This window comes from Gymnodraco acuticeps, unplaced genomic scaffold (genome assembly GCF_902827175.1).
Source record: "Gymnodraco acuticeps unplaced genomic scaffold, fGymAcu1.1, whole genome shotgun sequence".
NCBI lineage: Eukaryota > Metazoa > Chordata > Actinopteri > Perciformes > Bathydraconidae > Gymnodraco > Gymnodraco acuticeps.
In genome coordinates, this window is record NW_022990293.1 from 305,825 (window position 1) to 332,055 (window position 26,231).

The 26,231-nt window shown below is 40.8% G+C and overlaps 1 protein-coding gene across 7 annotated transcripts; it reads left to right on the forward strand.

The window, feature by feature from the left end:
• Nucleotides 1–688: 688 nt before the first annotated feature.
• stat1a (signal transducer and activator of transcription 1a) lies at nt 689–24,347 on the forward strand. 7 transcript variants are annotated; one of them, XM_034221872.1, is made up of 25 exons: nt 689–794; nt 1,891–2,021; nt 3,898–4,042; nt 4,126–4,221; nt 5,750–5,836; nt 5,918–5,996; nt 7,843–7,934; nt 8,031–8,182; nt 8,363–8,521; nt 9,014–9,106; nt 9,189–9,248; nt 9,326–9,346; nt 9,451–9,541; nt 9,744–9,785; nt 9,889–9,978; nt 10,089–10,187; nt 10,411–10,546; nt 11,250–11,305; nt 13,619–13,716; nt 13,921–14,060; nt 21,017–21,205; nt 21,885–21,963; nt 22,049–22,145; nt 23,984–24,025; nt 24,134–24,347. In XM_034221872.1, exons 2-25 carry the CDS (start codon nt 1,894–1,896, stop codon nt 24,155–24,157), a joined length of 2,295 nt encoding a protein of 764 aa, XP_034077763.1. In that variant the 5' UTR covers nt 689–794; nt 1,891–1,893; the 3' UTR covers nt 24,158–24,347. The 7 variants fall into 7 exon arrangements, with proteins under 7 accessions (XP_034077763.1, XP_034077765.1, XP_034077767.1 ...); XM_034221874.1 differs by having other exon boundaries at nt 13,622–13,716; XM_034221876.1 differs by having other exon boundaries at nt 13,625–13,716.
• The last annotated feature ends 1,884 nt before the right edge of the window (nt 24,348–26,231 follow it).

The following is a 26,231-nucleotide window of genomic DNA, read 5'->3' on the forward strand; positions in this document are numbered from 1 at the left end:
AGCTTAAAGCGACCGCTGCAGTGGAAACGCGCCATAACAGGCTTGGATGCATTTGTACATTTCTATGTATGTTCAGTATGTTTTGTTAACATTTACGTAATTTGTATTTCATATAGATGTTGTCATTGTTGTTCCTGGGGCCAAATGAGACACATATGTTTAAAAAAGTGTTTATTTCTGCTCCCTTTCCCCCCAAAAAATACTGTATTGATAAATAAAGTTATATTTTGACTTGACACATGTTGGAACAATTGTTAATTGTTCTTATTTTGGATGAAATGACTGAATGTGCAAGCTAATTTGTATCACAAGTTAAGTTTCAGTTTCATAGTTGTAGGTGTTTCAGTTACTTTCTCTTTCTCTGAAAACACGTGGTCAGTGGAAGCTCTTCTGATAATGGTCTGCCTCCCCCTGGAAGCTACAGTATTTATCTTTTAACCACATAAATATGATTCAACATCTAGAGTTGTTACCCTCATAGTGTATGAAAACAAAATATACACATATTAATTATTGATCTTCGGCTGATACCTCTAAAAATACGTTTAAAAAATACTCTTTGTATTGTTTTTATGGGTGAACATGCTAACTGACAGAACAGCCGCGTAAGCCTCGCTCTGATTGGCTGACAGAAGCAAAGGGGCGGGCACACATATCAGATCTCGCAGGTGATTGGCTGATTCTGTTTCCTGAACATAACAGTAGCAGGAAAACGCAGAAGCTGTCAACACAGTGTTGGGACAGCCAAAGTTGTATTTCGGTGAGATATTGTACGCGTTTACTCAAATTAAAAGGTAAGTTTGCTCAATTACTTCCTTACGCAGTGACAACACGTCTCCCAAATCTGCTGTCTGTTTTGTATGGTATGTTTAGCTAACGTGAAGCCAAACTGCGCTAAAAAACGGAGTACTAGAAGTCCTAATTAATTAATTGAAGTTAACTGCAAACCTGGTGAGTCAGAAATATGCAATTTTCACCAGTGAGCTTTAACCATTTATCTTGGGTTTTGTTCTATGACTCTGGTTGTTATGGCAAAGTGTGCTCAAAAAGTAGGGACATTTAGATTAAATGATATATACTTTGACATTTCACATGAATTAAAACGGTAAATATATACATATCAACAGTAGAATGATGTATATATATTTAAAAAACAGTACAAATATAGTAATATAATATTGTGGGATGTTATTGACTCTGAAGGAAGTGGGATGAGGAAACGAAACCTATGGACACATGTCACCTTTTTCATCTTATTATAAAATATATGATAATAATGTTGAGTCTGCTAATGCTCCTTTATTGATATGAACTCAAATCACAACATAAAATACACTTTAACAAAACACGTTTTATGAAGTAGCTTGTCAGGATATGAATTACTTCTATTTCTAAGGAGTCCTTTTGACAAGGAATTCATTGTAGGTGAAAGTGAATTTATAATAAGCTCCAGATCTCCTTTGCCCTCTGACCACACTGAGGGTGGCAATTAGATGATTGCATCATAAGTAAGTCATGTATACATCGTAAAGGATTGTATGACACTTTTTAGAAGCTGCAGAGGCAAAAAAAAGACCAAATATACAATTTAAAATACAGATGTGTTAGCAGCTGCAACAGCATCAACATTTGAATAAGAAATTGCATTTATAAATTACATTTTCAACATTAAATGTTCATTCGTATAGGCTGTATGTTGACTAACAACACGTACATATGTTTGTGACAGCACATATGCACATCAGCCAAAAATGCAGTACAGAATAATCTAAAAACGATCTATTTAAGACGTGTTGCTCACTCTAATCCGTCCGCAGTGCAGCAGGTGTCGAACTTATCTAGAAGTGAAATGCCTGAATCCTCATCCATCTTCTTCCTCTCGTTCCCCAGAAGATGGCGCAGTGGGGCCAGCTCCAGATGTTGGACTGTAAGTACCTGGAGCAGGTGGACCAGCTGTACGACGACTCCTTCCCCATGGACATCCGACAGTACCTGAGCAGGTGGATCGAGAGCATCGACTGGTACGAAGAAGAGCACAAAATATGACATAGCAACACGGACAGATTGGGATGTCATCTACACAATATCCACGTATTGTTTTTAAATAACCGTCCATTCATAATTAATCAGTAATGCAAATAGGTAGTTAGTTGCAGCCATGTTACAACAAAAGTTCCTCAAAGTGTGTTGTTGTGCAACTAATAACTACGTTTTATTACTTATTAATCAATCCTTTTTCTACTGAATTGATCTTCTATATAATGTTGGAAAATAGGAAAAGAATGCTCATTATCAAACAGTCCTAAGGTGGAAGAATCAATAATGGGGTTGATTTTTAATCGAATAATTATCAAAACAGTTCCAGATTTTTAATCAATTAAGGCAAGGCAAGGTTATTTATATAGCACTTTTCAACACAAGGCAATTCAAAGTGCTTTACAAAAAACGAAAGACATTAAGAAAATGGCATTTAAAATCAGTCATTAAAAAGAAAAGCTAATAAAATAAACATTAAAAGAAAAAATACATGGATAAAAGTTACAGTGCTGTCTAAGATGTGAATAGTTCAATTAAAAGTCTTCAGCCTGGATTTGAAAGTAGTCAGAGTTGCAGCGGACCTGCAGGTTTCTGGGAGTTTGTTCCAGATATTTGGAGCATAATAACTGAACGCATGCTTTACCAATTAAGTGTTTAAACTCTTAACTGGTTTGATGTTCCCTTTCTTAAATGAGCTCTCTGCAATTCATTAGTATTCATGTAGATGTATGTGAGGGAAACTTCTGTGTAGCGATACAGGACGAGTCTCCAACTCAAAGGAGACACGGGGAGAGCTGGAGCTTTGATGGCAAACACTGATCGGTTTATTTGGAGCTTCGGCCGGAGAATTCACAAGACAAGTCAGAGAGTCAGAGGTTCTGACTTCACGGTAGAGTTGCCACGTCAACTCTGAAGAACTCAACCCCAGACCCGTGTGTTTAGCTCAGAGAGAATCATCAACATGCTGCATAACAAGACAGAATGATAACACCTCTATCAGCTGACGCCAGCAGGGAGACAAAACACCGAGAGCACAGCAGCCAAGGTCAGGTGTGCTCAGTCAGGACAGAGCTGATACACTGGGTCAAAGTTATGGGCTTTGGAAAATATTTCCCCAACACTGTATATACAAAAAAAGACATTAAAAAGGATAGCGATACTGATTCAAGCTTTTATAAGAATAGGATAAAGCCTAGAAGAAGCTGTAATTAATTTAAAAGTGAATTAACTCAATAAGCAAGTTTATTTATATAGCACCTTTCAACACAAGGCAATTCAAGGTGCTTTACAAAAATGAAAGACATTCAGACAAAGGCATTTCAAAACAGTAAAAGAAACATTAAAAGAAAAAGTACATGAATAAAAAGTTACAGTGCAGTTTAAGATATGAATAGTTCACACAGAAGTTCCACTTTACTGATGAATACAACGGCTCAGTTTCAATTAAAAGCAGCGGCAAAAAGAAAAGTCTTCAGTCTGGATTTGAAAGTAGTCAGAGTTGCAGCGGACCTGCAGGTTTCTGGGAGTTTGTTCCAGATATTTGGAGCATAATAACTGAACGCTGCTTCTCCATGTTTAGTTCTGACTCTGGGGACAGAAAGCTGACCAGTCCCTGAAGACCTGAGAGATCTGGATGGTTCATCATTTAGCAGGAGATCAGACATTTATTTAGGGCCTAAACCATTCAGTGCTTTATAAACCAGCAGCAGTATTTAGAAATCTATTCTTTGACACACAAATAAACCTTATCTTCTTCCAGCTCCTGCACTTTGCCCCTTTCTTTGTTCTATGTCATTTCAATGTTATATCTTCTGAACTATACATTTGAAAGACGTAGTGATTCCTCCTCTGCCTGCTCAGGGACACGGTGGCGGATCAGGACTCTTTGGCCACTGTGCGTTTCCACGACCTCCTCGCTCAGCTGGACGACCAACACAGCCGCTTCGCTTTAGAAAACAACTTCCTGCTGCAGCACAACATCCGCAAGATCAAGAGGAACCTGCAGGTACCACGACGTTCCCCTCTGTGGAGTGTGATGGTTGTTATTTATTATTTCTGCTGATGATAACTGCCTCGATGTCTCTGCAGGATCGCTTCCAGGAAGAGCCCATCCACATGGCCATGATCATCTCCAAAAACCTGAAGGAGGAGAAGAAGATCCTGGACGGGGCGAAGAACAGACAGGTAAGGCAGAACATAAATATATAAAGAAATACTTACTTTAGAAATTAAAGGGGGAATAAACCTGCTGCTCCTCTGCCTCCTCAATAAAGGTATATCTTATTACATTTGAGAGACATTTAAAAAAGAGGAGGCAGAGCTAATGCCTGATCAGAATTCTACCGGAGATAAAGTTAAATGCTGCTGTGATAAAACGCCATCCTGTTTAAACCACATCAAAGATTGTTTCTGAAACAGTATGGAGCTCAAATGCTTTTTCTCTTGCGGGTTTATCACAAGGTGAGTTCCTTTTTTTATGTCCTGCTTTTTAAACACGTGCTCTCCAGCAGGGATTCTCAAACCTTTTTCAATAATGTACCCCCTTTGAAAACAAAATTCAGCCAAGTATCCCCTGATCAGCGCAAAAACTATTTGTTAGGGACAAAAAGCCTATATAAAGAGGTACAGCACAGCGCTGCACCATCGGTGGCTGATTTATTAAAACAACAACAGTTACTGAGAAACACTTAAATGCTACATTTCAAATGTTTACAATCCATCACTAAATTCATGGCAAACCAATTTTAACATCAAGCAATAACACTAAGACGACATTAGTTGCATTGAACTGATCTTTTTAATAAGTTGTACAATGTAGTGAAACATGGGCTTGAGCTTCACTGAGGATCTTTGTCATTCTGACAGGGAGGCAACCTGCAGTTATTACACTTCGCGTTTTGAAATATGTGTAACTCTGTTAATATAAAACCCACACTGCTCAAAATTCCTTACTTTTCCTAAAATTGGTTTATTTATCTATTTATTTTCTTCTTTTTTTTTTTCATTAACATAAAATAAATCTCACGTACCCCCTGCAGTACTCCAACGTACCCCTAGGGGTCCGCGTACCCCCATTTGAGAACCACTGCTCTACAGTACAGGTTAGCTCTGAGTGTTAGCGAGGCTTGCTAATGTAAGACGAGATTACGTCCAAAACACGTCAGGCATTGTTTCTGATAGCAACTCTCTGTGGGTCCGATATTACGTCATATCGGCAGCAAATCTGTATCCGATCGTTGTTCCCCCGTTTTTAAAAGATGTGGGTACGGAGGAAAAGAGAGAGGGTTTTATTTCCTGACGCTGCGTGAGTTTCCCGACACACCGGAGACACAAAAAGTGCATTTTGCATGATTGGTCCCCTTTAAGTTTAAATGGAGCAACTCTTTCTGGAAACATATCTCGTTTTTTCTGCATACCAAAATGCAGATTTCCCCCGTAAAATGTTAGTGATGCCAGAAAACAATATTTCTGTTCGTCAAAAACACATATATATATTATTACTCCAGAAATATGAGTATCAAACAGATCGTCAGACGGCAGACACAGCTTTGTCTTTACGGAGCTCTGACGTCTCGTTGTCGTCTACGTCCGCGGAGACTTCTTGTATACGGACGTCACGAGAATTTATATATGTTATATACAATATCAGCGCCACAGTATTGCCCAAATTGTAAGTAAATATAGTAAATATATAGTAAATTTGTTTCTGCAGCAGGACGGCGAGGGGACGATGTCGGCCATGGTGGTGGAGAAACAGAAGCTGGATAACAAAGTGGAGCAGATGAAAGAAATAGTGCAGGTAAACACACCTGTCGTTGTGTAACGTCCATCTCCATCAAGGAAGGGCTTCTCGTCGTTAATGTCTTCTCTCGCGGTGCAGGTGGCGGATCAGAACATCAAGAAGCTGGAAGATCAGCAGGACGAGTACGACTTCATCGTCGACACCCTGAAGAACAGAGGTGGGGAAACGACAAAGCTGTTGTTGTGTTAGTTAGATGCTGTATTAGGGCCAGAGTAAAAAACTCAGTGATGTTGTTTAGGATTTTACGATCACCTCATTCTAAAATGTAAGTTGCTTCCACCTTGTGAGTCTAAAATCTCAACGTTTATTCCCCATAAATGTACCACTTTAATATCCGATAATATCCACATTTCTTGGGCGTAAATGTCAGAGATTCTAGTTTGCACAGGGGGGGTGCACATAACTTTCTCAGTGAGGCACTCAGAGGAGAACCAGCAGTCAGTGTTTGGTGCTCCAACTTCTGGCCCCACATAAAGTTATGTGATGAAGCCCTCTGTGTCGCGAACGCTAGTGGAGTACTTTGGGAACGTCGACGGGGTTGAGCGTGCCGTGAACGTTGTGATTAGCTGATTTTGCGCAGTTCTCCAGTGTGTACGCGGGGCACAGGATGTGCACAGGGGGGTCTCCCGTTAACAGCTGCCCCGCCCCGTCTGTGCACACGGAGACCGAGCTTGCGTTCCGATAATCCAAAAATCAGCTCCTAAGTTCTAACCCTATCTCCTATTCATTGACCTCTGAGTGAAAGGTCACGGGGTTAAGGGATAGTGGATAGGAGACTTCAAAAGGATTTAGGAGAAGAGACCGCGGTACTTTAGAGAATCGACTGCACTTTCACTCTCCCACGTGTTTCTGATGCTCCAGCGGACGTCCTGAATGAGCGTCTGCTGCTGTGGGGAAACTATGGAAACTACAGTTCTCTATACAGCGGACTACAACATGGATGTTCAATAAGAACGAGGGACTCCTGTGAACTCATCTAGAGACTCTGTGCTCTGACGCTGTTGCTTTATGAACGTGGACAACAGAGAAACAGATTCTTCAGGACCAAAGCTGAAATTGAAATAAAAAAGGAAAGTGAAGCTTCTGCTCGTCCCCCTCTCCCTCCGGTCCTCATTAATACAAATGATCCCAATACGTATGATTGTATGAACTATGAAAATATCTTAAATCAATACAGATGTATTTATTATAAACGTTAGTCCTTAACATCTATCACTGTGTATATCACCATTCAAACATCTTTTAAAAGTTGAACAAACCCCACAGCTCAGTAAAGACTGTGAGATGTTGACTTTATTTGATCATTTCAGTAAAAACTAATGTTCATATTTCTCTCTTTGATTATAATACTGATGAACGTTCAGAACAAAGCACTTTGGCAACTTACCACATACGTTTTAAAAAGCGTAATAAGCACCGTAACTTTCATGATATCATTTCTCCGTCATAATCGGTTGTTTCCGTGAACGGCGACTGTTGAGTGACGGCAAATGCTGCGGCTGCAATGCATTGTGGGGCAGCATTTTCTCCTCTCCTCTCGGTGAGGGAGGTCCAGTGGTTCCTAAGCTAAAGGAGGTTATAAAGGAAGTTTGAAACCTCCTTTCCTTTCATCTAGAGAATTGGAGCGGCACTTATCATGGCTGCCACTGAAGGACTTCCGGGTCATTTCACTCCGTTAGGAAGGTTCCTAAGAGAAATGGACGATTGGAACGCAACCCGACTCTGGAAAAGCTTCACAAGTACGTCGCTACGCAAAGGCGCTTAGTGACACAAGTGACGGTACGCAGTTCAGATTTTTGCCGGTACCAGTTATGTGCACCCCTGATTAAACACACAGTTTCAAATGGGAGTTTATCTAAACACAATGCCCCTCGTCAACGCTTTTGAATAATTCACAAATTAGGCAAAAAATAAATAGCATAAATCAAGGGAAAATTGTAGTTGTGTTATAACTTATTCCTTATTAGATCAAATCAATTGATTCAGATTTAATTTGTGTGTAGAGAATGAAATCAATGGCATGACACCGAAGGAGCTGGAGAAAGAGAAGATGAGGGTCCAAGGGATGTGCCTCGAACTGAAGGCCAAGCGACTGGTGAGCAACAAAAGAGACGTGTTCATCCCTGAAAATAACCACACACCTGCAAAGTTGTGAGATTGGAAGCTAAGGTTTCTCCCGTGTTCCCCCCAGGACGTGGTGTCCCAGCTGACGGAGCTCCTGAACGTCACGCAGGCCTTGCTGTCGGACCTGATCTCCGAGGAGCTGCCGGAGTGGAAGCAGCGGCAGCAGATCGCCTGCATCGGAGGCCCGCCCAACGCCTGCGTGGACCAGCTGCAGAACTGGTGAGGACTGGAGTACAGTAACATTTCAATACATGACTTTGTCTTCAATGTCTTCAACACAGATCCTCCTCTCTCCTTCTCCTGATCCTCCCGTTTGTTTCCATCGTACTCTCCTGCGGTCCTTTCTTCTACTTCCCTTTCCTAACTATCTTCCTCCTCTTCCTCCTCTTCCTCCTGCAGGTTCACAGCAGTAGCAGAGAGTCTTCAGCAGGTCCGTCAGCACCTGAAGAAGCTGCAGGAGTTGGAGCAGAAGTTGACGTACGAGAGCGACCCCATCACGCAGAAGAAGGCGTTCCTGGAGGCCCGAGCCCTGGAGCTCCTCAAGAACCTGCTCTCCAAGTGAGGACACACACACACACACACACACACACACACACACACACACACACACACACACACACACACACACACACACACACACACACACACACACACTCAGGCTTTCAGCTGATGTCTGTTTTTAACATACATGTTTTTTAAGAGAATTAAAGTGTGTGTGTGTGTGTGTGTGTGTGTGGGTGTGTGTGGTGTGTGTGTGTGTGTGTGTGGTGTGTGTGTGTGTGTGTGTGTTGTGTGTGTGTGTGTGTGTGTGTGTGTGTGTGTGTGTGTGTGTGTGTGTGTGTGTGTGTGTGTGTGTGTGTGTGTGTGTGTGTGTGTGTGTGGTGTGTGTGTGTGTGTGTGTGTGTGTGTGTAGTGTGTGTGTGTGTGTGTGTGTGTGTGTGTGTGTGTGTGTGTGTGTGGTGTGTGTGTGTGTGTGTGTGTGTGTGTGTGTGTGTGGTGTGTGTGTGTGTGTGTGTGTGTGTGTGTGTGTGTGTGTGTGTGTGTGTGTAGCTCTCTGGTTGTAGAGAGGCAGCCCTGCATGCCCACCCACCCACAGAGACCCTTGGTGCTGAAAACAGGCGTCCAGTTCACGGTGAAGCTACGGTAAGAATCTAAAATCAACAACTCTTGTCCTGATGTCTCTTCCTCCTCTCCGTCTTCTACCAACGCTTCCTTTGTGTTTCAGGTTCCTGGTGAAGCTGCAGGAGTTTAACTACCAGCTCAAAGTCAAGGCGATGTTTGACAAGTAAGCTGCGTTCAAGAGTTTATATAAATTGCTTAAAAAAGTGGTATAATAATACGTGATCTCTTTCTGTTTCTCAGAGATGTTACAGAGAAGAAAGGGTGAGTCTCAAAACCATTTACGCGCATATCAGAATATATTCTCCTACACACATTTGATATATTCTCTCAGACTCATAATTATTGACTTGTTGGTGTTGCGTCAGGTTTCGGAAGTTCAATATTTTGGGAACAAACACCAAAGTGATGAACATGGAGGAGTCGAATGGCAGCCTGGCAGCGGAGTTCAGACATCTGGTAAAGAGTCATAGATTTGCACTGGATGTTTTTATCTGTAAATAGAATAATAAGTCGGGTGTGGTTCGTTAATATTGCAGCTAGTGGATTCATATTTTCTGGTATGATCATAAAAGTGGGTAATGTAGGTTAAGACTACATTTGTGAGTGCTTTGGTAAGGGGAGAAAACTGTTTTAAAACGTCTTGTACCTCTTCACGCAGCAACTGAAAGAGCAGAAAGTTGCCGGCAACCGAACGAGCGAGGTAAGAGAAACAATATCAAGAGAAATAAAGTATTTAAAGTTTTGGATTTGAAGGTTTTCTGTAAGTGTGTGTGGGAGCTTGATATGTGTGTGTGTGTGTTCAGGGTCCCCTGATCGTCACAGAGGAGCTTCACTCGCTCAGCTTCGAGTCCGAGCTGCAGCTCAACCAGTCGGGACTCGACATCAAACTCGAGGTGAGACTAGAAGAAAGATCCTTACAGGACTCATCAGTTCATGTTGAGTGGGAAAGTGTGTTCATGATTAATTCCTGTTGTGTGTGGTGTTGTTGTTGTTGTTGTTGTAGGCGATGTCTCTGCCTGTTGTGGTCATCTCTAACGTCTGTCAGCTGCCTGCTGGCTGGGCCTCCATCCTCTGGTACAACATGCTGACCACTGAGCCCAAGGTAAACACACACACACACACACACACACACACACACACACACACACACACACACACACACACACACACATACACATATGTTACCATAGCTGTTTCATAATCAAAATGAGAAAAAAGTAGATCATGATAAAACATTAGCATCAGCTTAAAAGCTCCAGTAAAAGTCCCCTATATTTGACATGCACTCAGTTCTTCATCAAGTCTCCTCCTCTCCTCTTCCTCAGAATCTGAAGTTCTTCCTCACCCCTCCTGCGGCGAAGTGGTCTCAGCTGTCGGAGGTCCTGAGCTGGCAGTTCTCCTCCGTCACGCAGCGAGGCCTGAACCAGGAGCAGCTCAACATGCTGGCCGACAAGCTGCTCGGTAGGAACCAAAGCCAACAGCGAACTACCTAAACTAGAACACGAACACCTCCGACACCGGCAGAACCTTTCACACTTTACAGAGTTCAGCAGACCTCAACGGGGGCCTTTGGCGTCGAGGAATGTGTGAAAGAAACAAGCATTTTAGAAATATGTTAAAATTATTTGAAAAATATTTGCTAAAAATTGCAGAAAAATATATAAGATTTAGATGAAAATATGCAAAAATCGACAAATCTCCAATGAAGTTCTTAGGATTTAACAGCCAGGTATAAATTACACAGTTATTAACGGCATATGTATATATAATAATGTATATATTGCACATAGTCTGATGGTATTTAGCAGCAGCAAGTTACACAATTTACAAAATACAAAATGCAAAAAACACACCTTGTAACGGTTCTAAGTATTTAGCAGCCAGGTATAAATTACACAGTTATTAACGGCATGTATATTGCACATAGTTTGTTGGTATTTAGCAGCAGGGGGTGATATAGTCTGTGTTGTGGTGTGTGTGTGTAGGGGGGTCTACTAGGGGCTGTGCTGGTTGTAAAGTCTGACCGCTGCAGGAAGGAAGGACCTGCGGTATCTCTCCGTGAGACAGCGGGGGTGCAGCAGCCTGTCGCTATGTGACAGAAATGTGTGAAATGTTAGAAAGATTTGATTATTTTTTAAGATGAATTGTAAATGTTTTTCTGCAGGATCTAAAACCCAGAGGAACCCAGACGGACAAATCCCCTGGGGCAAATTCTGCAAGGTGAGCCACGGTCATTTCAAAGAACGACTTCTCACTGCAATCTCCCAAAGAAAGGCAGTTTTGGTATAAAAGTAGTTCAATCAGGAGAGACGGTTTTGATGTAAGGGTACATATTTATTGGCAGGAATACCCAAATGAATGTAATGGACAGCCCCGCTGTGCAGGAGTATCATTCGGAAGGGGAGAACCGACCCGATGAAACCCCCCAGGGGTCTAGACACTGGTGGTGGTGAATATCGTTGGGGTCGGTCTGAAGGGGAGGGGCTTAGCTTGACCCTGGTGGTGGTGAACGGATAGTTGGGGTCGGTCTGAAGGGGAGGGGCTTAGCTTGACCCTGGTGGTGGTGAACGGATAGTTGGGGTCGGTCTGAAGGGGAGGGGCTTAGCTTGACCCTGGTGGTGGTGAACGGATAGTTGGGGTCGGTCTGAAGGGGAGGGGCTTAGCTTGACCCTGGTGGGGGTGAATGGATAGTTGGGGTCGGTCTGAAGGGGAGGGGCTTAGCTTGACCCTGGTGGTGGTGGTGAACGGATAGTTGGGTTCAGTCTGAAGGGGAGGGGCTTAGCTTGACCCTGGTGGTGGTGAACGGATAGTTGGGTTCGGTCTGAAGGGGAGGGGCTTAGCTTTACCCTGGTGGTGGTGAATGGATGGTTGGGGTCGGTCTGAAGGGGAGGGGCTTAGCTTGACCCTGGTGGTGGTGAACGGATAGTTGGGTTCGGTCTGAAGGGGAGGGGCTTAGCTTTACCCTGGTGGTGGTGAATGGATGGTTGGGGGTCGGTCTGAAGGGGAAGGGCTTAGCTTGACCCTGGTGGTGGTGGTGGTGAATGGATAGTTGGGGTCGGTCTGAAGGGGAGGGGCTTAGCTTGACCCTGGTGGTGGTGGTGAATGGATAGTTGGGGTCGGTCTGAAGGGGAGTGGCTTAGCTTGACCCTGGTGGTGGTGAACGGATAGTTGGGTTCGGTCTGAAGGGGAGGGGCTTAGCTTTACCCTGGTGGTGGTGAATGGATGGTTGGGGTCGGTCTGAAGGGGAAGAGCTTGACCCTGGTGGTGGTGGTGGTGAATGGATAGTTGGGGTCGGTCTGAAGGGGAGGGGCTTAGCTTGACCCTGGTGGTGGTGGGGAATGGATAGTTGGGGTCGGTCTGAAGGGGAGGGGCTTAGCGTGACCCTGGTGGTGGTGAATGGATAGTTGGGGTCGGTCTGAAGGGGAGTGGCTTAGCTTGACCCTGGTGGTGGTGGGGAATGGATAGTTGGGGTCGGTCTGAAGGGGAGGGGCTTAGCTCGACCCTGGTGGTGGTGGTGAATGGATAGTTGGGGTCGGTCTGAAGGGGAGTGGCTTAGCTTGACCCTGGTGGTGGTGAACGGATAGTTGGGTTCGGTCTGAAGGGGAGGGGCTTAGCTTTACCCTGGTGGTGGTGAATGGATGGTTGGGGTCGGTCTGAAGGGGAGGGGCTTAGCTTGACCCTGGTGGTGGTGGTGGTGAATGGATAGTTGGGGTCGGTCTGAAGGGGAGTGGCTTAGCTTGACCCTGGTGGTGGTGGTGAATGGATAGTTGGGGTCGGTCTGCAGGGGAGGGGCTTAGCTTGACCCTGGTGGTGGTGGTGAACGGATAGTTGGGGTCGGTCTGAAGGGGAGGGGCTTAGCTTGACCCTGGTGGTGGTGAATGGATAGTTGGGGTCGGTCTGAAGGGGAGGGGCTTAGCTTGACCCTGGTGGTGGTGAATGGATAGTTGGGGTCGGTCTGAAGGGGAGGGGCTTAGCTTGACCCTGGTGGTGGTCAATGGATAGTTGGGGTCGGTTTGAAGGGGAGGGGCTTAGCTTGACCCTGGTGGTGGTGAATGGATAGTTGGGGTCGGTCTGAAGGGGAGGGGCTTAGCTTGACCCTGGTGGTGGTGAATGGATAGTTGGGGTCGGTCTGAAGGGGAGGGGCTTAGCTTGACCCTGGACTCAGAGGGACAGGAGGTGAAAGGGGGGGGAGGAGGGTTGCATCGAGTCACCTGAAATGACAGCTGTCAGAGGGGAGAGCAGATTTAAAAAGGGTTAGCGGAGCGCTATGATAGGCTTGTGAGAATAGAGCGAAGTGATTGGTTAAGCTGGGGAGTGACGCCCCCGATCACTTATTGAGAGGAGAGAGAGTAGTAACATGGACATAGTAAATGAATGAGTAAAGACGGTCTTCCTGGTTGAACTTGCGCTGAGCTTCGTGTGTTGAAATGCAGAAATATATGAAATTGTGTTAAAAAGTCCTGTTGCAACTCGTGGTGTTCCCCTGCTGGATGCATTACTTTTGCTAAACTAAACACCTGTTCTCCTGTCCAGCAGCAGAGTGCCAATGAGAAGGCTTTTCCCTTCTGGCTGTGGATCGAGGGGATCCTGGATCTGATTAAAAGACACCTGCTCAGTCTCTGGAACGACGGGTACTACTTTGAGACGGACACATTTATGCATATTCACACATTAAGACATCAATCAACAAAATAACAGTCACTTCAATAACTTTGACAAATGCACATTAGTGCAATTTTTTGTCCATAGCAGCGTAAAAAGTGTCTGGTGCGTGACTGCTGCTAAATGAACGTGGTTATATGTTTCTTCATATGTTTTTTTCTGTGTGTTTGCAGCTGCATCATTGGCTTCATCTGTAAAGAGCGGGAGAAAGCTCTGCTGACTGATAAATGTCCCGGGACCTTCCTGCTGCGCTTCAGTGAGAGCAGCAAGGAGGGAGCCATCACCTTCACCTGGATCGAGCACGACGTCCACGGTGAGCAGAACATTGCATTTATAAAAAAACTACTTTGCACACGTGTTGAATATTCGTAGTGTCCAGAGATGGTACAAGTACACACATCCTTTACTCAAGTAGAAGTACAGATACTCGTGTTTAAATATACTCTGGTGAATGTAGAAGTACTGACTAAACTTCTTTACTCAAGTGAAAGTAAAGAACTTTGAAATGTACTTAGTAGAAAGTACCCATAACTAGCAGCTGCTTTAAAGAGTACCTGACCTCCCTTTATATTAATAGAACAATAATGTCATTGTTAGCTAATGAATGTTTCCATGCTGAACAACGGCAACATGACAACGTTTCCATTGGTCCCTCTTCTTTAGAGAAGACCAGGAAATGATGGATACACGGATCGTGTTCAAATCAATAGGCACGCAATGACTCTAAAGAATAATGATCACGCATCAAACACACATTCAGACTAAAGGAACCAGCTGTTTGGAAAATGAGAGAAGTAGAAAGTACAAGTATTTGAGTTCAACATGTAAGAAGTAGAAAGTACAGGTATTTGGGTTCAACATGTAAGAAGTAGAAAGTACAGGTATTTGTGTTCAACATGTTAGAAGTAGAAAGTACAGGTATTTGGGTTCAACATGTAAGAAGTAGAAAGTACAGGTATTTGTGTTCAACATGTAAGAAGTAGAAAGTACAGGTATTTGAGTTCAACATGTAAGAAGTAGAAAGTACAGGTATTTGTGTTCAACATGTTAGAAGTAGAAAGTACAGGTATTTGTGTTCAACATGTAAGAAGTAGAAAGTACAGGTATTTGAGTTCAACATGTAAGAAGTAGAAAGTACAGGTATTTGAGTTCAACATGTGAGAAGTAGAAAGTACAGGTATTTGTGTTCAACATGTGAGAAGTAGAAAGTACAGGTATTTGAGTTCAACATGTGAGAAGTAGAAAGTACAGGTATTTGTGTTCAACATGTAAGAAGTAGAAAGTACAGGTATTTGTGTTCAACATGTAGAAAGTACAGGTATTTGGGTTCAACATGTAAGAAGTAGAAAGTACAGGTATTTGTGTTCAACATGTAGAAAGTACAGGTATTTGAGTTCAACATGTAAGAAGTAGAAAGTACAGGTATTTGTGTTCAACATGTAGAAAGTACAGGTATTTGGGTTCAACATGTAAGAAGTAGAAAGTACAGGTATTTGGGTTCAACATGTAAGAAGTAGAAAGTACAGGTATTTGGGTTCAACATGTAAGAAGTAGAAAGTACAGGTATTTGGGTTCAACATGTGAGAAGTAGAAAGTACAGGTATTTGAGTTCAACATGTAAGAAGTAGAAAGTACAGGTATTTGAGTTCAACATGTAAGAAGTAGAAAGTACAGGTATTTGAGTTCAACATGTGAGAAGTAGAAAGTACAGGTATTTGAGTTCAACATGTAAGAAGTAGAAAGTACAGGTATTTGTGTTCAACATGTAAGAAGTAGAAAGTACAGGTATTTGAGTTCAACATGTAAGAAGTAGAAAGTACAGGTATTTGAGTTCAACATGTAAGAAGTAGAAAGTACAGGTATTTGTATTCAACATGTAAGAAGTAGAAAGTACAGGTATTTGAGTTCAACATGTAAGAAGTAGAAAGTACAGGTATTTGAGTTCAACATGTAAGAAGTAGAAAGTACAGGTATTTGAGTTCAACATGTAAGAAGTAGAAAGTACAGGTATTTGAGTTCAACATGTAAGAAGTAGAAAGTACAGGTATTTGAGTTCAACATGTAAGAAGTAGAAAGTTCAGGTATTTGTGTTCAACATGTGAGAAGTAGAAAGTACAGGTATTTGAGTTCAACATGTAAGAAGTAGAAAGTACAGGTATTTGAGTTCAACATGTAAGAAGTAGAAAGTACAGGTATTTGTATTCAACATGTAAGAAGTAGAAAGTACAGGTATTTGGGTTCAACATGTAAGAAGTAGAAAGTACAGGTATTTGGGTTCAACATGTAAGAAGTAGAAAGTACAGGTATTTGAGTTCAACATGTAAGAAGTAGAAAGTACAGGTATTTGAGTTCAACATGTTAGAAGTAGAAAGTACAGGTATTTGTGTTCAACATGTAAGAAGTAGAAAGTACAGGTATTTGGGTTCAACATGTAAGAAGTAGAAAGTACAGGTATTTGGGTTCAACATGTAAGAAGTAGAAAGTACAGGTATTTGTATTCAACATGTTAGAAGTAGAAAGTACAGGTATTTGAGTTCAACATGTGAGAAGTAGAAAGTACAGGTATTTGAGTTCAACATGTAAGAAGTAGAAAGTACAGGTATTTGTGTTCAACATGTAAGAAGTAGAAAGTACAGGTATTTGAGTTCAACATGTAAGAAGTAGAAAGTACAGGTATTTGAGTTCAACATGTAAGAAGTAGAAAGTACAGGTATTTGAGTTCAACATGTAAGAAGTAGAAAGTACAGGTATTTGTGTTCAACATGTAAGAAGTAGAAAGTACAGGTATTTGAGTTCAACATGTAAGAAGTAGAAAGTACAGGTATTTGAGTTCAACATGTAAGAAGTAGAAAGTACAGGTATTTGTATTCAACATGTAAGAAGTAGAAAGTACAGGTATTTGAGTTCAACATGTAAGAAGTAGAAAGTACAGGTATTTGAGTTCAACATGTAAGAAGTAGAAAGTACAGGTATTTGAGTTCAACATGTAAGAAGTAGAAAGTACAGGTATTTGAGTTCAACATGTAAGAAGTAGAAAGTACAGGTATTTGGGTTCAACATGTAAGAAGTAGAAAGTACAGGTATTTGAGTTCAACATGTAAGAAGTAGAAAGTACAGGTATTTGAGTTCAACATGTAAGAAGTAGAAAGTACAGGTATTTGAGTTCAACATGTAAGAAGTAGAAAGTACAGGTATTTGAGTTCAACATGTAAGAAGTAGAAAGTACAGGTATTTGAGTTCAACATGTAAGAAGTAGAAAGTACAGGTATTTGAGTTCAACATGTGAGAAGTAGAAAGTACAGGTATTTGTGTTCAACATGTGAGAAGTAGAAAGTACAGGTATTTGAGTTCAACATGTAAGAAGTAGAAAGTACAGGTATTTGTGTTCAACATGTGAGAAGTAGAAAGTACAGGTATTTGAGTTCAACATGTAAGAAGTAGAAAGTACAGGTATTTGTGTTCAACATGTAAGAAGTAGAAAGTACAGGTATTTGGGTTCAACATGTGAGAAGTAGAAAGTACAGGTATTTGTGTTCAACATGTAAGAAGTAGAAAGTACAGGTATTTGAGTTCAACATGTAAGAAGTAGAAAGTACAGGTATTTGTGTTCAACATGTAAGAAGTAGAAAGTACAGGTATTTGAGTTCAACATGTAAGAAGTAGAAAGTACAGGTATTTGAGTTCAACATGTGAGAAGTAGAAAGTACAGGTATTTGTGTTCAACATGTAAGAAGTAGAAAGTACAGGTATTTGAGTTCAACATGTAAGAAGTAGAAAGTACAGGTATTTGGGTTCAACATGTAAGAAGTAGAAAGTACAGGTATTTGAGTTCAACATGTAAGAAGTAGAAAGTACAGGTATTTGGGTTCAACATGTAAGAAGTAGAAAGTACAGGTATTTGAGTTCAACATGTAAGAAGTAGAAAGTACAGGTATTTGAGTTCAACATGTAAGAAGTAGAAAGTACAGGTATTTGAGTTCAACATGTGAGAAGTAGAAAGTACAGGTATTTGTGTTCAACATGTAGAAAGTACAGGTATTTGGGTTCAACATGTAAGAAGTAGAAAGTACAGGTATTTGTGTTCAACATGTAGAAAGTACAGGTATTTGAGTTCAACATGTAAGAAGTAGAAAGTACAGGTATTTGTGTTCAACATGTAGAAAGTACAGGTATTTGGGTTCAACATGTAAGAAGTAGAAAGTACAGGTATTTGGGTTCAACATGTAAGAAGTAGAAAGTACAGGTATTTGGGTTCAACATGTAAGAAGTAGAAAGTACAGGTATTTGGGTTCAACATGTGAGAAGTAGAAAGTACAGGTATTTGAGTTCAACATGTAAGAAGTAGAAAGTACAGGTATTTGAGTTCAACATGTGAGAAGTAGAAAGTACAGGTATTTGAGTTCAACATGTAAGAAGTAGAAAGTACAGGTATTTGTGTTCAACATGTAAGAAGTAGAAAGTACAGGTATTTGAGTTCAACATGTAAGAAGTAGAAAGTACAGGTATTTGAGTTCAACATGTGAGAAGTAGAAAGTACAGGTATTTGTGTTCAACATGTAGAAAGTACAGGTATTTGGGTTCAACATGTAAGAAGTAGAAAGTACAGGTATTTGTGTTCAACATGTAGAAAGTACAGGTATTTGAGTTCAACATGTAAGAAGTAGAAAGTACAGGTATTTGTGTTCAACATGTAGAAAGTACAGGTATTTGGGTTCAACATGTAAGAAGTAGAAAGTACAGGTATTTGGGTTCAACATGTAAGAAGTAGAAAGTACAGGTATTTGGGTTCAACATGTAAGAAGTAGAAAGTACAGGTATTTGGGTTCAACATGTGAGAAGTAGAAAGTACAGGTATTTGAGTTCAACATGTAAGAAGTAGAAAGTACAGGTATTTGAGTTCAACATGTGAGAAGTAGAAAGTACAGGTATTTGAGTTCAACATGTAAGAAGTAGAAAGTACAGGTATTTGTGTTCAACATGTAAGAAGTAGAAAGTACAGGTATTTGAGTTCAACATGTAAGAAGTAGAAAGTACAGGTATTTGAGTTCAACATGTAAGAAGTAGAAAGTACAGGTATTTGTATTCAACATGTAAGAAGTAGAAAGTACAGGTATTTGAGTTCAACATGTAAGAAGTAGAAAGTACAGGTATTTGAGTTCAACATGTAAGAAGTAGAAAGTACAGGTATTTGAGTTCAACATGTGAGAAGTAGAAAGTACAGGTATTTGAGTTCAACATGTAAGAAGTAGAAAGTACAGGTATTTGAGTTCAACATGTAAGAAGTAGAAAGTACAGGTATTTGAGTTCAACATGTAAGAAGTAGAAAGTACAGGTATTTGAGTTCAACATGTAAGAAGTAGAAAGTTCAGGTATTTGTGTTCAACATGTGAGAAGTAGAAAGTACAGGTATTTGAGTTCAACATGTAAGAAGTAGAAAGTACAGGTATTTGAGTTCAACATGTAAGAAGTAGAAAGTACAGGTATTTGTATTCAACATGTAAGAAGTAGAAAGTACAGGTATTTGGGTTCAACATGTTAGAAGTAGAAAGTACAGGTATTTGTGTTCAACATGTAAGAAGTAGAAAGTACAGGTATTTGGGTTCAACATGTAAGAAGTAGAAAGTACAGGTATTTGGGTTCAACATGTAAGAAGTAGAAAGTACAGGTATTTGAGTTCAACATGTAAGAAGTAGAAAGTACAGGTATTTGAGTTCAACATGTGAGAAGTAGAAAGTACAGGTATTTGTATTCAACATGTTAGAAGTAGAAAGTACAGGTATTTGAGTTCAACATGTGAGAAGTAGAAAGTACAGGTATTTGAGTTCAACATGTAAGAAGTAGAAAGTACAGGTATTTGTGTTCAACATGTAAGAAGTAGAAAGTACAGGTATTTGTGTTCAACATGTAAGAAGTAGAAAGTACAGGTATTTGAGTTCAACATGTAAGAAGTAGAAAGTACAGGTATTTGAGTTCAACATGTAAGAAGTAGAAAGTACAGGTATTTGTATTCAACATGTAAGAAGTAGAAAGTACAGGTATTTGAGTTCAACATGTAAGAAGTAGAAAGTACAGGTATTTGAGTTCAACATGTAAGAAGTAGAAAGTACAGGTATTTGAGTTCAACATGTAAGAAGTAGAAAGTACAGGTATTTGAGTTCAACATGTAAGAAGTAGAAAGTACAGGTATTTGGGTTCAACATGTAAGAAGTAGAAAGTACAGGTATTTGAGTTCAACATGTAAGAAGTAGAAAGTACAGGTATTTGAGTTCAACATGTAAGAAGTAGAAAGTACAGGTATTTGAGTTCAACATGTAAGAAGTAGAAAGTACAGGTATTTGTGTTCAACATGTAAGAAGTAGAAAGTACAGGTATTTGAGTTCAACATGTAAGAAGTAGAAAGTACAGGTATTTGAGTTCAACATGTAAGAAGTAGAAAGTACAGGTATTTGAGTTCAACATGTGAGAAGTAGAAAGTACAGGTATTTGAGTTCAACATGTAAGAAGTAGAAAGTACAGGTATTTGAGTTCAACATGTAAGAAGTAGAAAGTACAGGTATTTGAGTTCAACATGTAAGAAGTAGAAAGTACAGGTATTTGAGTTCAACATGTAAGAAGTAGAAAGTTCAGGTATTTGTGTTCAACATGTGAGAAGTAGAAAGTACAGGTATTTGAGTTCAACATGTAAGAAGTAGAAAGTACAGGTATTTGTATTCAACATGTAAGAAGTAGAAAGTACAGGTATTTGAGTTCAACATGTAAGAAGTAGAAAGTACAGGTATTTGTATTCAACATGTAAGAAGTAGAAAGTACAGGTATTTGTGTTCAACATGTAGAAGTCAAAGTAAAACGTCGTCAGAAAAATAAGTAGTGGAGTAAAGTACTGATACCAGAAACATGTACTTAAGTACAGTAACAAAGTATTTGTACTCTACTATTTCCCACCTCTGACACACACACACACACACACACACACACACACACACACACACACACACACACACACACACACACACACACACACACACACACACACACACACACACACACACACACACACACACACACACACACAAACTGTCAAGTGGGAACTAAGTAAAGGAGCCGGTAATATCAGATTATCTTCTTCTCCCGGCTCCTTTTCGGGTACAGTGTGTTCATAGAGACATGCTTTATAAATAATTGTTATACATTAAGTTGTGCATACCATGAACGTAACACATCAAAATGAAATGTTAGCTTCTTCCTCATGGTCCGTGTTTCTGAACGCAGATAAGCCGCTCTTCCACTCGGTGGAGCCGTACACGAAGAAGGAGCTGTCGGCCGTCTCTCTGTCCGATATCATCCGAACGTACAAAGTAATGGCCGCCGAGAACATCCCGGAAAACCCGCTGCGCTTCCTCTACCCGAACATCCCCAAAGACAAGGCCTTCGGGAAGTACTACCCCAAACCCACGGAGGGTAAGAAGTCACTAAAGCCTATTTCTTTCACTTCTCTTTGCACGACTGAACACCTGGAGCCAAGTGCAGCTGGAGCCTAGTGCAGCTGGAGCCAAGTGCACCTGGAGCCAAGTGCAGCTGGAGCCTAGTGCACCTGGAGCCTAGTGCACCTGGAGCCAAGTGCAGCTGGAGCCAAGTGCACCTAGAGCCAAGTGCACCTGGAGCCTAGTGCACCTGGAGCCTAGTGCAGCTGGAGCCTAGTGCACCTGGAGCCAAGTGCAGCTGGAGCCAAGTGCACCTGGAGCCAAGTGCACCTGGAGCCTAGTGCACCTGGAGCCTAGTGCACCTGGAGCCTAGTGCACCTGGAGCCAAGTGCAGCTGGAGCCAAGTGCAGCTGGAGCCAAGTGCAGCTGGAGCCAAGTGCAGCTGGAGCCAAGTGCAGCTGGAGCCAAGTGCAGCTGGAGCCAAGTGCACCTGGAGCCTAGTGCAGCTGGAGCCTAGTGCAGCTGGAGCCAAGTGCACCTGGAGCCAAGTGCAGCTGGAGCCAAGTGCACCTGGAGCCTAGTGCACCTGGAGCCTAGTGCACCTGGAGCCAAGTGCAGCTGGAGCCAAGTGCACACTAAAGCTGGTGCACTCGTGCATTTCTGAACCCATTTTCTTTCCCTTTTCACACGCTTTAATCTGTGTTTCTGCCTTCCAGCTGCAGAGCCCATGGACGTGGAGAACTGTCCACCGAAGAGCGCCTACATGAAGACGGAGCTCATATCTGTCTCAGAAGTGTAAGCAGTGTTAAAAACAATAACATGATGTATTGAATTATTAACAGATGAAATACTAAGTCTCTGTCCACGTTCTCCTGTGCAGACATCCGTCCAAACTGCACGACAACATGATGCCGATGTCTCCGGACGACTACAAGGTTTTATCGCAGTACATCAGTCCCCGAGACATCGATGCTGTGGTGAGTTGAAATTTTAATGAAGGACCAAATCAATACAAATCTATAACTGAAAAGGTAATACAATCAATCAATCAATCAAAACTTTATTACAGACTCAGGGTCATTACATAAATTACATACACAGCATAAAAACAAATTCAGTTTAAGAATAATTTTAAATCAGTGTCCTCCAAAGAGATACCAATGTCTCTGGCAGTGTGTAGTACTAAACCTTATGTTCGATGAGGATTTCATTATCAGTCATTAAGCCGGCAAATACATTCATACATACAGCTTGTAGAGTATTGACTCCTGCAGCCACAAACATTTCACTTGCACTCGACCACCGAGGTCTCTTCAGCAGTATTCTCACGGCATCATTATAAGTAGGGCTGCAACAACTAATCGACTTAATGGATTAAAATCGATGACCAAATTAGTTGCCCACTAATTCAGTCGTCGATTCGTTGGTGACGTCATCACGTGTGTTTTAACGCGCCGTTAAGCTCCAACGTTATCGGTCTTTTTATCGGTACTGGAGACATGTAAAAAATACATGTCATGTATTATTGCTACAAAAACATTATATCGAAGTCTTAGTGTCGCCGACTCGTTTCTAACATGCAAAAAGACAAACAAATGCGTCTATGGTGTATTTCCGATCTTTCCAATCCAGACGAGATCTCTCTCCCGTCTGTGTGCGAGGGGGCGGGGCCGTTTACACACACGCGGAGATTGCGGAGAGAACTTGCTCCGAGGTGTGGTTAAACTTTACCCGTCTCGATGTGGACAATGCTCGTTACCAAAAGCGCAATAAGAGTTTCAGCATGTGAGGGCGGTAACACGAGCAATTTGTCTAAACATTTATCAAAAGTGCTCCACATCCAGACGGAGGAATGCACCGGGTTCGACCGTCTTTCTAGCAGCTCTGTAGCCCCGTCCACGAGTAACGTTTCCACGTCAGGTGTTATGTATGCTAGCAGCAACACACAGTTAACTCAATTATACAAACATGGGTTAATGATTATAGGAAACTGAGTTATTTAGTTTGTTAAAGTTTCAGCTATTCTGTCCTCAGATTATTTAACACTGTTGTTTCTTCTGATGTGAAATATTATTTATTTAATTTAAATAAAAAGTTAAGTTATTTCAATAATATATGTATTTTTGAATCAAGTATTCGTCTTTATTGTCTTGTTAGTTTCCACATGCCTAAAACAACCTCAAGCTAAATCTAAAAGTTGATGGCTAAATCAGAGCGCTTGAGAAATTGTGCAAGGCATACAGTAATAGTCCGAATAGTCGATTAATCGTTTCATTAATCGATAGATTAATCGATTATCAAATTAGTCGTTTGTTGCAGCCCTAATTATAAGCTACTTGAAGTTTCCGTAAACTTGCTTTTCTGTAGTTTGACCACAAATGTGCCGGATAGAGCGGTGTGCAATATGCTCTGAACGGAGACATCTTCACTCCATCTGTACACGCACTAAACTTAGGAGAATGTTTGCTTGTGCACACATCATCATTGCCTATAAATATCTTCATCATCTGTTCTGTAATAAAGTGTCCAAGATATTTGAACTTATTACAGACACTAAGATGAATATCAGACTATTTAAAATCAGGACATTTTAGACACACACAAGCAGAGTCATCAGTTGTCGCAGTAGGTAAAGTAAAACACACGTTAAAATCCAATTAGGAGTTTCAAGGTTTCTGTCTTCTGTCAATGTCTGCTGAAATCTACAACGGCGTAAAAGGGTTAAAGAAATATAAATTATTAATTTAGACCCTAATACGCCGTTGTAGTTGTCTGTTTTCCAATAAGCCTTGTTTGTTTGTCCTGTTGCTTTCAGACCAACAATCTGATTGATGGATTTGAAGAGTTTGACGTTCAGGTAGATCTGATATGTTGCTCTTCACATATTCACCGCTGCTGCTAAATGTGCTTTACCCCGTAATTAAACGTATGAATGTATTAAATCCCTCTCTTCATTTCTCCCCAGATGAGCTTTCCAAACCAGAACTGATGAGGGCGTCTTCACAAAAACACTCTAAGAGGTGTTGGAAAGACATGGAGACAAGAGCCCCACAGAGAGGCGAAGTCCCGCCCATCTATTTCCGACCCATGGGACCTTATTTTGGAAAAATGATGCATTGAAGTCAATGGAGAGAGAAAGATTATCTCTCGATCCCGTTTGAATTGTGCCACGAATTACACACATGATGTTTGTCAATCTTAAAAAATCATTTCCATGTCAACAAAGTCACAGTTTGTCGTAAAACTGTTGAAATATAAGACTATGAAAAATAGAAAGACTACAAATCCCAGAGTCCCGGTCCCGCATGCTGGCTCTCACGGAACCGACTAACTCCCCTTGTGTGTGTGCACAGCTCTCAACGCGCCCAGACTTGGAGTGATTTCCACCTCGTTTAATACTTTCCGCCTCGTTCTGAAAGAAAGCAGTGAAATGTTCCAACGTGACGGCCGTCTTGGTGTGTGGTGCGAGGCGGGAGATGCAGTTCATTGAGCGGTTTCACACAAAGAAAGTGTTACTTCACAGTTTTACGACACATTTTAATTGTTTTGACTTGCAAAATTATCTTTTAAATTGACAAACATCATATGTGTAATTCATGGCACAATTCAAACGGGATCGAGAGATAATCTTTCTCTCTCCATTGACTTCAATACAGACTTTTTTCCGAAATAAGGTCCCATGGAGGAAAGGAGGGACTTCGCCTCTCCATATGGACGAGATTAGGATAGTTTTAAATATGGCCTATGATCAAGTATAAACGTCTTCAGGTTTAATCACCCAAGCAATCAAATGACTATTTATACATCCAATCAAGACATTATCTGTCACTTTATTGTACATACATATTTCTTTTTATTGTGAAACTCCCTATAGTTTCTGTTAAACAGTCAAATGTTCGAATGTGATGCCTTTATTGTTCTGTAGCAGAAACTGTGAGTACAAACATCTGTGGAGTTTTACTGTAGCACTTAACGCCACTCTATGTATTTTGCTTTAATTGGGAATTAGTTTGACATTTCTTCGTAGCTGGGGCTGATATTTCATCATTAAACCTGCGTGTGAATACAAGAAGTGTGTGTTTGTTATTAACGAGATTATTTTAATGAACTTTTACACAAAACACACACTTGTCCTTTCACAGATACCATTTCCTAAAAGTCAAAGTCTGGTGTTTTTAAATCTGAAGTGTTTATGGTGGAAAAATAAGATTTTTTTACATCTACAGGAATTACAAAAAGTACTAAAATAAATATTAACATTTTGCAATAACTTTGGTTGTGTTTCTGCAAATGGCCTGATATTTTGTAGCAAGGCTATTTTCTCGATCTAATGTGAGTTTTTTTTTTATCTGATTCTGTGCAAAAACTAATAATCCACCAAAATAAATGTTGTTGCTAATCTTTGACATATCCAAGACTGTGATAAAAAAGAAAAGAAAAGCCGACCCCCCCCAACATTTATTATGTGGAAAATAACAGCCTTTTTGTGCATGTTTTTCATAGAAAACGCAAATTCATCCAATCAATCAATCAATCAATCAATCAATCTATCAATCAATGTTTATTTATATAGCCCAATATCACAAATGTTACATTTATCTCAGTGGTCTTCACAGTGTGTACAGGTCAGTATGACAATACGTGTTTTCAAACTGGCAGTTAAAGGGTTAAAATCCTGCAAATAATGTAATATTTGGTATTTTTGATCTGGACTGAAGTTGATTGAAAGATTTAACCCCAAAAAGTTTTAAAAAATATTAATCTGTTATCATTTTAGAGCAGTTTTTGGAAGTGGACATTTTTGTCCCGAATGACTAATGTATGAGTTTTTTGTTTAATCTGATTTTGTGCAAAAACTAATAATGCACAACCATCTATTTTGTTGCTAATCTTTGACATATAATAAAAAAGAGCCAGTCCCCAGATATCAATTACCTGGAAGATAACTCATTTTCTCTGTTTTCATCATGCAAAACAACAGCGATTTCATGTATTCAAAATGGCATTTAAAGGGTTAAAATCCTGAAAATTATTCAATATTTAGTTTTTTTGATTAGGGCTGA

Coding starts and splice junctions, on each gene's coding strand:
- stat1a (XM_034221872.1), top strand. CDS start 1,894: ATGGCGCAGTGGGGCCAGCTCCAGATGTTGGACTGTAAGTACCTGGAG. Junction 2,022..3,897: donor TGGATCGAGAGCATCGACTG/GTACGAAGAAGA, acceptor CTGCCTGCTCAG/GGACACGGTGGCGGATCAGG. Junction 21,964..22,048: donor CTCATATCTGTCTCAGAAGT/GTAAGCAGTGTT, acceptor TCTCCTGTGCAG/ACATCCGTCCAAACTGCACG.